The following is a 12,365-nucleotide window of genomic DNA, read 5'->3' as shown; positions in this document are numbered from 1 at the left end:
GGATACACCCATATTTTGTCAAACTCATTCAGCAGTTCTTAAAGTTCAAGATAATTGAGAGGTTTTGTTCTAGGTGCTGACTAGTTGAAATGTTTGTTAAGGAAATGTACCTCACGAAACCAAGATACAGCCTATACTGTCTTTCTACACTATTAATATGGATTACCTGGAAGAATATGTTTTTTTCCTACTTCTTTCTCTCTGTTTTAATTTATAAAAAGTTAAGCCACTTGTAATTGACTTTTGTCATCAATGTGAAAAATTTACCAACTTAGATGTATTTTAATTCAGAGCATTTTCTTCTATTCATATTTACCTTGTTGCCCTAAGTGTCAGCAGTCCTGGAAGGAGAGTGTGTTTTTTTCTTCAAACTGTCCAGCTGTTTTGGTAGCACCAAAGGAATCCATTAAGGCAATGGAAAATCGAGACTAAAAAGACCCACCCCCTAAAGAGGAGACTCTTTGCACATAAACAGGTTACATTGTTAATCCCAGTTCCTTTCTCTGATCTTTCACCCCATCCATTCCTCTGGGGACTCCTCTGTGATTTTATTAAAGAATCAGCATTCCAGATTTCATTCTTTCTGAAAATTCTGAGAGTATGAAATCCTGGCTTTTGCATTATTTTGCATGCGATGCCATTAATAGTTGTATACTGATTCTTCCTTTTGATTTTCCTCTGTTCACTTCGTGTTTGTATCTACCTGCTCCTTCTGGAAGCCATTATGATTTTCAATATCAACTTCATATTCATCTTTATGAATGCCCACCCTATTGAAAATCTAGTCTTTGGTTTCTCATTCATATCAAAACATTTTCGATTAAAAGCAAATCTTTCTCACAGTCAGTGGGCTGAAGCCAAGATTTGTATTTTCTCTGAACAAATCACAGCAGTTGCCAAAACCTCCCTATTGCTCTTCTTCAAGCCAGAAGTGTAAGAATGAGTTTTAGGTATAGGTTTTATGCTCCGTCTCATTTGCTTTTTCTGTGTGGTCAGTTGCTGAATTCTCCTGTGTACTCCGCCAGGTTCTCTCTCCATTTCTGCCTGTGACTGCTGACACCCTGTTCACCTTCTTTACATTGCCCTTCTAGCCTCTCTGTGCATGAGGTCCCCTAATTCTTACAGAATGTCTTGTCAGTCCTTCCACTGTGACCTGTCCTTCACCCTCAGAGCTGTCCAGGTGTCAAGATGAAATGACACCAATATTGATGACAAGCTGGCCTTCTAGTTTTGCTCAGGAGAATCATTAACCATTTTTAAATAAATAAATCCCTGCTGCTACTCACCATACAATTTAGAACATGTGCCTTGTGACTTTTGATGTGGGGCTCATGTTTGAAGCCATTGTTTGTTTTCTCTGCTGCCTGCATCATCATACGCTGTGGGGTTCTCCAGGACCTTGGTTTTAATCTCTGTAACTGCCTATCCTTCAAAACCCCCAAACATAATATTAAATGGTGCCACCTGTCATTTAAGCTATCTCTAACCCAAACATATCCACTAAATGAAAATCCTGCAAGACAGAAACTTATAGAAGTAGCACCTTTCATTTTTCTTGGCCTTTGTATCTCGCATGATTCATTGGTGTACCAGTTTCACCCTTTAACTAATGGCTGCCACTTTTAAAATTGTTTTTCTCAAACTGAAATAGATGATCATCCTCTTGGCTGCCTTACTGACATTTTTAAAGGGGACATGGATCAGTACCTCCACCCTGTTGAGTACCAGTTTTACCATCATTAAAATGGTGATCACTGGAGAATTACAAGATACACCGTCATTCATAGACACTTGGGAAGTGACTCCACTTTCTCCTATAAGGGTGTGGCTTGCCTGGTGTTAATTGGCTTAAATCCTGGTAAAATCTGATGAATCTTGCCATCTTCCTAAAGGTCTGTACAGTTAGTGAGTATGTAAGTTTTTCCTGCATGTAGCGTAAGTTCTGAACATTAGTAGAAAATATTCTAGTAAGAATTAAGCTTATTCTGATATGGCAAGATCCTGTGTGGTGAAGACATAGTCACCAGCAGCTACACACCCAATCACGCACTCCATTTATTTATTTATTTATTTATTTATTTATTTATTTATTTATTTATTTATTTATTTAGAGAGGTAGCTTTCTCTTTGGCCTCCATTCAGTTTAATGTGTCAGCTAAACAAAATGGGGACTTGATCTAGCCTTTGGTGCATATTTTCATTGGTTTGGGTTCTCCAGTAAGCCACGTATAACCTATGTGGAACATTTTAGTGATACCTACCTTTGTGCCTGCTGAGACGTACTGAAATATTCCTCGTTTCCACATTTCCTTTTCTGAAAGATAAGTTGAGAGTGGGTGAACACCATCACTGCTGATCTGAATATCCTCTTCCTCCTTTCTCTAAGTCCTGATACATAGTGGAACCTCAAATATTTAACTCTGTGAAAGAAACAGCAAACATTTTTAGAAGAATATATGCTTTAGGTGCTGAATATTCTTTATTTGGGCTTTGCTTCCAGCAGCTTAATTTTAAAGATCATGGGTTGCTTCTGAGGATATTACATTTATACTAACTTGTTCATTTCATGTTGGTGGTAATTGAAAGGTTTAATCTGAAAAGAACTTAGTCTTCAGATCACCTAACGGAGGGAAAAATGTATTGGTATGGGGCTGGGATACTATTCACTTGAGAGTTTATGGTACTTTTTCTTGCTTCTACTCTTCTTGTTTGTTTGTTTTTTTAATGTTTTATTTTAAAGAACAATTGCCAACCAAACAATTATTAGTATGTCAGTTGGTTAAGATATTTTGAGATGGAGGTAGAGGGATGGTGAAAAATGTAGTCATATCTCTTAATAAAAAGGAAATAAAGAAATGTGAACTTGAACTTCATAATACTGTTTGGTGTATGTCTGTATCACACATAGTATGTTAATTTCTCATCATGAGAGAAGCTTTTTGTTTTTTGTTTTGTTTTGTTTTGTTTTTAAAAAGCAACTTCTATCTGGACAAAGATAAAAAATATTTGCAATTCTGTGTTTTGTACAAAATAAGAATGTTAAAGCACATATAAAATATAAAAACCAAGTTTGTAAAGCAACTTGTATCTGGACAAAGAAAAAAATATTCTGTGTTTTGTACAAAATAAAAATGTTAAAGCACATATAAAATATAAAACCAAGTTTGTAAATAACTTACAAAGCATATGAAAAATGTTACTTTAAACTACAATTGCTTCCGAGGTTTGGGGAATTATTTTCAGAATATTGAGAAATGAGAAATTGCATTTCAACTGTTTCCTACTCTTTTCCCAAAAGTACAAAAATAAAATGTTAATTTTTATATGAGAGTGATTTTTAAACCACAAGCAGAATTTTTTTCTTTGAGATTTTTTTCTGTAGTGGCCAATTTTGTATGAAACAAATTTTTTTTAGGCCTAATTGCAGTCAGAGCAGTTAGGCTGCTAGCTCTGCTAAGGTTGAATTTCATTTGAACTTTCTAATGGTATGATCTTTTTTCAGAATTTAATAACTGACTCAAATATTTAATAGTGGAAGCTTTCATTAAATTAAAAAGAAATCAGGATATATTTTTTAGAAGAACTAACTTATTTTCTTTATCAGTTCTATCTACTTCAGGAGAAGAGGAAGAGAATGGAAGCAATCTCTTTGTGTACTTAAATAGGCATTAATGTTATAACCCCAGCAAATAATTTATTTCAGTTTATATCATCTTTCAAAAGATTTGGAAAGCACCAAATGGCAGTAATAACTATACTTCCAGCTCTATTGAATAACAAATTACACTGACTGTGTGAACCTCTTCATTCATCTCCTGGATAATCATTCTTTTTAATCCTCACATATTTTCTAGATCGGTTTTTAGATTGTACACAGTCAACTTGTGCATTGCCTAACAGTTCCTGTGAAAATGCAGTGGCTTGTTTTGAAATGCAAGTGGGGAAAGATGAGCGTTGAAAGATTTTGTTTCCATGTGTCATTCTGTAAGTAGATGACAAAAGATCATTAAAAGGATTAATTTACAAGCATCCTTAGAAATAGAATATTTTTACATAAAAGCATGTTGTAAACCTTTTTAATTAAAGTGCATTGTGTCATGCCCTCTCTTCACCCCAGGGTTCTTTTGACCTCTCACCTCTCACTTTGTCTTCCAGGCACTCCACTGCTGGTGAGGAGAAGCAGTGACCCAGTGCCAGGCCCACCTGCTGATGCCCAGCCAAGCACTTCACACCCTGGTGGCCAGGGTCTGAAACCGGTTATTCCAGTAAGTATCCAGCTGTTTTTATTTCTAATGCAAGATCAAACTGCTGTACCCATAGATTAAGTGGGACTTTGCAGTTTTAACTAATTTGATAAGTAGATAGAGATCTTATGATTGTGTGTGTGTGTGCGCGCGCACTCGCACACACACACACACACACACACACACACACACACACCCCTATCTTCTGATAGGTATAAGTTATAATAGTAGCTAGTATGGCTATTACTTGTATATAGTTACAGTGATAACCATTATTTATGTGGCACTGATTATGTGCCAAGCACAATTTTAAGTGTTTCATAGTAAGTCATCTAAACTTCCGCATCACAGTAAGCACATGTTTTTATCTCCATTTAACTGAAAATGACATCGAGGCAGAGGAAGTTTAGTAATTTGTTTAAGGTCATGTAGCTAATAAGTGGCAGAGCCAGGAATTTCACCCAGGTGTTCTGGCTGCACACTCCTTGGTTCTAGCCAGCACACTATACTATTACATTTCCTTCATCTTCCTGTTTCATGATGTCCTAGGATACAGTTATGTTTTTGGTATGTTAACCCAATGCTTTGCAAAACCGTATCATGGAGACTGGTGTACAGTTTCAAGTTCCCAGTATCATGAAAATATGGGGCCAGGATTGTATTTCTAGAACTCAGCATTCAGATTGAAGAAAAACAAGATCATACACCAAAAGTGCTTATAACTGTTATAACTGATAGGTTAAGTGGAGAATAATTTCCTGAAGAGATGATATTCTCCTTCCATATAGGACTGTGGGATCATCTAGCTAAATCTTCAGTTGCTTTGAAGAGCTGTAATTGTGGATAATCCTCTCAGATAGCCTGAGGGTTCAATTTTGACTAATGACTATATACCATTGCCATACATAATCTTCTATAACATAACCATATTAAAAATTCCCTAAAAGCAAGACACAGTCTCGCTGTCTATAGCACCTTAAGAAAAAATAAACACATCCTTTATGGGTATATAAGAATGCTGAAATGAGTTAAATGGATTCTTCTGGTTTGGTATAAAATATTCTTATCAAGAGCCAATGTCAATGTATGTAACATAGGAGTCACTATTTCAAATCATTAGCTATTTTTTAAATAGATTTGTGGCAACATTTTGGCCTATTTCTTTTTTCATACAAGAAAGCAGATGTCTTGAAAGTATTTTAGATGTAATGTTTTACCACTAATGTTTTAAAACTCTATCCTTCTAAGGAAATATATTTAATGGAACATTAATAAAAATCAGGTTTATGTGTTCTATTTTAATGTAAGTACAAACAAAACTGGTATGTGGTATGGCTTTTTTTAAACACACACTGGTTGAGACCATGTTGAGTTTAATTATATTGGATTGGGGGAAGACAACTTTTCAGTGAAAGAATTACATAAAAGAGCAGAACTACAATTTAGTTCTTACTTTCATGATGTCTGTGTACTGTAAAATGAGAATGTGTCAGATTAATGTATTAGCATTGTTTGCATGGAGAAAGTCCCTGTATTTGCCCATTTTCACACTGCTATAAAGAAATACCTGAAACTGGGTAATTTATAGAGGAAAGAGGTCCAATAGACTCACAGTTCTGCATGGCTGGAGAGGCCTCTGGAAACTTAAAATTGTGGTGGAAGGGGAAGTAAACATGTCCTTCTTCACAAGGAGGCAGGAGAGAGAAGTGCAGAGTGAAGGGGGAAGAACCCCTTATAAAACCATCAGCTCTCATGAGAACTCACTCCCTATCAGGAGAACAGCATGGAGGAACTGCCCCCATGATCCGGTCACCTCTCATAGGGTCCCTCCTCCAACATGTGAAGATTATAATTTGGATTACAATTCAAGATGTGATTTGTGTGGGGACAGAAAACTTAACCATATCAGTCCCTAATGTTTATTTCCATGTTTCTATTACTTAGGCTCTGTGCTTAAACCAATTAAAATGACATCACTGTTGCTTTTCCTAGAGGAAATGATGGCTACTGTCCATCTGGCAAATGCTGTAGCCTCACCAAAATATTTTATCAGTGAGATCCAAATGGGGGTATGGGACAGAAAGACATATTATTAGCAAATGTGCATATCATAATTCAAGAATAAATGCTGGCACCCGAAATCATTGTGCCTTACTTATGAAAGTTAACAAATATGGACTGAATTTCTATGTATCAACAGTGAAAAGGAAACACACGTTTCTTCCTTTCCTCAGAGTGTCCTCTGTGGATGATGAAGTGCAAAAAGTAGAGTCTGATCCTTGCCCTTGCATGGACTAGTGGCACATCTTAAGTACCTCTTGCTTCAATTGTAGAATAATCTCCGTGAATACTTTAAGCTTTAACATCCCAAGGTACAGACGTTGTGCCTTATGTATCTTTACCTAGGGGTAAGTACATGGAAGATGTTCAGTATATATGTTTTGGACTTAGAAATGCAAGATACATGTAAGTCTAGGAAGAGTCCTAGGAGTTCTTAGAAATTTATCAGCTTACTAATTAATCTGACTCCGCCATTCTCTTTCTCAAAGAGCGTCTACCAGGTAAATGTTACTCTGCTCCAAAGTCTGATTCACCACAGGCAAAATAGTTTAACTACTTTATTATGCAAACATTAATAAAGACACTTAGGTGTGCTTCTATTTACTAGAAGGAGTGAGTGTGTGTGTGTGATAATTGTTAATACATCCCTGCATATCCAAACTTGTGGAATGTTTAGACATACACTGTCCAGCATAGTAGCCACTAGCTACATGTGGCTATTGAGCTCTTGAAGTGTGTCTGATCTAAATGTAAATGTGCTTAAAATTTAATACAGCATTTCAGACTGAAGCATGAACAAAATAACATAAAAGGTCTCATTAATAATTGTTATATTAACTATATGTGGAAATAATATAGTAGGTATATTGGGTTGAATAATTAAAATTATTTTCACCTGTTTTTACTTATCTTTTTTACATGACTACTAAAAAACTTAAAATTCTGTTTGTGGTTCTTGCTCTGTTTTATTGAACAGTGAAGCTCTAAGCAGAAGCAGAATTGGATATAGCATTAATGAGATGGTTGGAGTCTGTTGGGGGAAGATCTTTGAGCCCCACATCATCTCTTGGGCAACAAGGTGGTTCAGTTTGCCTAGGGCAGTCCTGTTAGTGCCTGTTGTTCTGGCATAGTTATTAATAGTGTCTTCATGAACTCTCAGAAGTGTGCATGTATGGATGATAAATTATGTGGCACCCTGCATACAGTCCTATACTCACTTTTATTGTTCACTCACTGATAAGAGAAGCAGCCTTTCAAGGAAACCCTGGGAACATAACAACCGCAACTCTCACACGGGCACCCTGCAGAGGAGGTTCCGTGTGGCAAGGACCTGGGCCTGGAGCCTACAGACACTGAGACTTCATGTTCTGTTCTATCTCTAGCATTTCATACTTGATGTTTCCTTCACAACTCCAGCTACACCATTCTTAATTCCTGTGATTTGATAAGTGATGGTGAATGTGGGGAGTGTGTGATAATGTAGCCATGTAGCAACTAATATGAAAAATAATTGCTTAAAAAGCCATGTTCAATTGCATTTCCTTCCAATATCCACGGGAAGAAAAACAAAACAATCAAAATTTCCATCTCTTAAACAGTGTTCACATATAAGTAATTCACAGATGGCAGAGCCCCAAGTGGGTTATGTTCAATCATTCCCAAGAAATGAAACTTACTTATAACCCACAGCATAAGAAGCTGTAAGGATGAATATTTGACACATTTGATTATGTTGAAATATTGCCTTTAAAACCACAGTTGATGACTGTTATTTTTAGTTGCACTTCATTAGGCTTACTGTAGAGGGAAAAGTTTTCATTGATGCCCAAAGATATGTGTTTTTGCAAAGTTGCAAAAGTTACACTTGTTTTCCAGATGATAAAATTTATTACAAATTGGTTATTTAAGATGTACACTCTCAGACATGTTGGAGTTTTAAAAGGGGCTTAAATTAGAAAAATCAGATTCTCTGCAAGCTTCAAATTCTATGTATATTGAGAAGCCACTAAATCAAGTGTTTGTTATTTAACACCAGACATACAGCAAAGAAAGCTATTTCTTTTCTTCCTCTTTTGGTAAACCTACCTAATTATCAGAATAGGATAATTATTAATGTGTAAATAGTAATGGCTATTTATCTTTCAAGGCAATAGCAAATCCAATTCTATTGACTGCTTTTGAATTAAGAAAGAGAATCCTAGAAACAGGATATGCTGGTGAGAGTCTGCTTGTGAGACTTCTTACCTTCCTTTTCTTGATTGTAACCTGGTGTTCTTGGCTTAAGGGCATGCTGTAAAACCAGGTTCTTGAAATTGATGTTCTCAAACTTGCTATGGAACAAAACTCTAAAACAGATGTGATTTTTTTTCTTAATATCCGGTTAACTACCATGGTTGTTTTGTGTTTTAATGACTGTTTATAGTTTTTAGTTTAACCCTTAAGGCAAATTGATCCTGCAGGGTGAGAAAATTAAAAACTAGATTCCTGAAAATTATAATAGTGTGGTTGTTCTCAGAGAGTGCATGGCATTGTTTGTTCTAAAACCATTACTTGTTTTACATCACCAAAGTAAAGAAAATATTGACCTATCTTTCCAACATTCGTGTCTATGATATATATACATTTTATTTAAAAAAAAGCTCACAGATTTGGGGGTTGTTAAACTAGAAGTTTTTGGATAGATTTCAGGGGTCTGTCAATTCCCTTAAGTGTTAAACCTTAGCAAGAGGATGGGGTATCTTTCAGGAAAGAGATTCTATCACTTCAGATTTTAAAAGAGTAACTAAAAATCAACTACTATTTGGGGGTTAGATTAAATAATGTAAGGAAGCCTCTAATTCTCACAGTGAGCAGAATGAAAGAAGTTAAGAAGTAGAGAATTATCACTTCCTCCCTGCAAATATGTACTAAATAACGAAGTTTAGTTCATCATATTATCGCCGGTTTAACTCTTAGTATTTAAGTTCAAGATTTTCAGACGAATAGAAGTTTTTCATTTTTTTCATTGAGAGGCCAAAAATAACTCTTTAGTCAGTAGCCACACAATTATTATCAATTCTAAGACTAGGGGTAAAGGACACAGATGAGTGGTGGGAAGACGCCCTAAGGGGATGTGTTTCCAGGTGTCCTGTGTGTTCTACTGAGACAAGAAGGGAAAATACAGTGTTCTTGAGAGTTTTTGATATTTTCTCAGTGAGCTTAGTGGCACGTAGCTATGAGTAAGAGAGAATTTTTACAGGGAGTAGCAGCTTTCTCTTTGTGTCTTGCTAAGATAATATTATGTTGTGTTGATTTGAGGATTTTCCCTTTTGTATGTCACAGATTTCCCATGTTTGTCACATATATTGAAATTATCATCATTGTCCCCGAATTAAACTTCCTCAGATCTATGAAAGAAACCATTGAGCTATTGCAGAGAAATTTGAATAGCTTGACTTTCAGGGTTAAAATAATTGAATTGCCTTTGTGATGTTAGAGGGCTTTGGGTTGCCGGTTGCTGACTATCAAAGTCCAACATAAGGCCAGTGCAGTGGCTCACACCTGTAATCCCAGCACTTTGAAAGACTGAGGTGGGTGGATCACCTGAGGTCAGGAGTTCAAGATCAGAATGACCAACATGGTGAAACCCTGTCTATATTAAAAATACAAAAAGATTAGCCAGGCATGGTGGCGTGTTCCTGTAATCCCAGCCACTTGGGAGGCTGAGGCAGGAGAATTGCTTGAACCCAGGAGGTGGAGGTTGCAGTGAGCCAAGATTGTGTCACTGCACTCCAGCCTGGGCAACAACAGCAAAAACTCTGTCAAAACAAAACAAAACAAAACAAAAAACAACAATATAAAACTTAGCAAACATTCCGAATGACCAAATCATATTTTTCTGTCCTATGAGATGTAGAATCGAGTATCTATAGAAACCCTGGAACAAAATAAATGTTGTGAGTACTGATGTGTATTGGAAGGAAGGCTCTATCCATTGTCTTCCAAAGAGGAGAAATGGATGCTGAAGAGCAAAACGGCACAGGGGGTGGAGGGGTATGGTGGCGGGGAGAAATAGCATGTAATATATTACTGCATTATTTAGAGATACTGAAACTAAAAAGGTTTTTCTTTTTTTTCCCCACCCTGACACAGTGATTTAATAATAGTTCTGGTGTTTGTAACTCCAGCTGTTCACGCTGTGTGCTGATAAGACCAGAGCTTAGAGACACATTGCAACGATGGTTTTTCATATGGCTTTGTTTTTAAGAGATAAAGCTGCCATCCAATATTTCATGGGGCCAAATGTTTACTTAGTTTGGCAAATTTAGGCTGCTTAATTTTAAAATCAGTTATGCTTGTAAGACTCAAATTTCAGGTAAGGAAAAACCAAAAGCCCAATTTACTCTGCAACAGAGTTTTTCACAGAAGATGTTGAAACAAAATTGGGTTGCCTGAATGTCTGTACCATGACTAATCAAGGAAACTAAGAAATGTGATCTCTGTTCAGGTGTGTGCTCCCAATTTTTCTTCTTGGGTCTTAGTCTAACACTGAAAAAGTCTAAAAGAAGGATCACTATTTAGGTGCTTGTAGAAATTAAAAAGGTAACCATGACGTGTCTTTTTTGCTGTTTAGCCTTGATCTGCACATAGTGAAAACTGAATGGGTTTTGTTTTCATGTCAGAATAAGTTGACTAACCACTTAGACGCCCAAGATTTCTGCTACATGCTTTCTAGGAAACCTAATACATGATTCCTGTCATCAAGAAACTTAAACCTAGGTACGAAGACCACATCTAAAGCAGTTAAACAGTCCTAGCAGTCTGCGAGCATGTATCAGATTATCAAATAACAGAATTTTAATAATCAAAATGAGTGTTGGTTTTTTGCCTTTAGCCTGCACTTTGGTACTCTACTCAGCCACCCTAACCCCTGAAGGGAATTGCCATGTGAAGTATCTCTATTAGCTGTCATCTCTCTGAGATATAACTACTTGTTTACATGACTGCATTTTTTCAAGACTGTGAGCTTTTCAGAGGCACAAGCCAGTGGATTCATTTTTGTATTCAAGCCCCCGGGCATGGTGCCTGGCACTTAAGAGGTTATCACAAATATATGACTAGATGATAAAATCATCAAATCTAGAATCATAAAGTTTGTAATCTTTGTTGTTACAACTTTGTAATTTTCTAATAACTGTGTTCAAAACATTTAGAAAAGTCTTGATTAGACTAGAAGTTTCTGGATAATTTCCTATAACCATTACATCTAAAGATTTCTCCTTCTAAATTTTCCTCCTATTCCATCTACCTTAAGAAATTTTTCTAATTTTGGTTGATTTGGAAGAAAATAAAAATACTTCTGTTATGTGAATTAATTAAAAAGGATGGGAACATTTACGTGTTTCTTGGCAAAGCACTAATAAACATCTCAATCTCACTTGCACAATATGGGCAGATGTAATTGGACAGTGTTGTCTGAAATTTGGTAAAGATGATGCTTAGTTTTATTTTAAAGGCCAATCTGGTGTCTGATTGCATCAATAACTCTGTGACCCTAAGAAAATTATTGAAATAGTGGGTGATTTCCTCAGAAATTTTATGTAATGGAAGGGAAATAATAAATAGAGAAATTGTACACACTCCAGTTGTTTTTAGGGACTTAACCATCGAAACTGTGACTTCAGGGTTCCAGATGTGAATTATTAAGTTGGTTGGTACGAGTTCAACTTTAAATTTCATTTTAATGTCTCAGTGTTCATAACTGGTCATGCAATGAGGTTATCTTTCCATCTAAACCACCAACAACCATTTTTCATTGGTCAAATGAATAATATCAGGAAATATTTTTTAAAAGCACACATATACAAAGGAAGCAGCATAAATGCCTACATATGCATAAATATGTACTCTTACCTGCTTTGGAGGAAAGCTACTACCTAAATCTGAAGAGTAAAGTACATATATTCATGTTATTGTAAAGTGAAAATTAAGGTTATGCACTGTATTTTCCATAGGTTCTGAACTTCTATATGTACCTTCCAAGTTGTGGACATTTAGTAAAAGTTGATGGCATAAGAGGAA

The 12,365-nt window shown here is 36.0% G+C and overlaps 1 protein-coding gene across 5 annotated transcripts in view; it reads left to right on the top strand.

Annotated features, from left to right (window-relative positions):
• PARD3B (par-3 family cell polarity regulator beta) overlaps window positions 1–12,365 on the top strand; it is a 1,103,682-nt gene that overhangs the window by 494,520 nt on the left and 596,797 nt on the right. For all 5 annotated transcript variants that reach the window (XM_074399193.1, XM_003925625.4, XM_074399194.1 and 2 more), the window contains exon 4: window positions 4,156–4,265. In XM_074399193.1, the coding sequence (XP_074255294.1) occupies window positions 4,156–4,265 (110 nt within the window). The remainder of the gene's footprint in view (window positions 1–4,155; window positions 4,266–12,365) is intronic.

This window comes from Saimiri boliviensis, chromosome 5 (genome assembly GCF_048565385.1).
Source record: "Saimiri boliviensis isolate mSaiBol1 chromosome 5, mSaiBol1.pri, whole genome shotgun sequence".
NCBI lineage: Eukaryota > Metazoa > Chordata > Mammalia > Primates > Cebidae > Saimiri > Saimiri boliviensis.
Note: the sequence above shows the minus strand (reverse complement) of the source record. Positions and strands in the feature narration are given on the sequence as shown.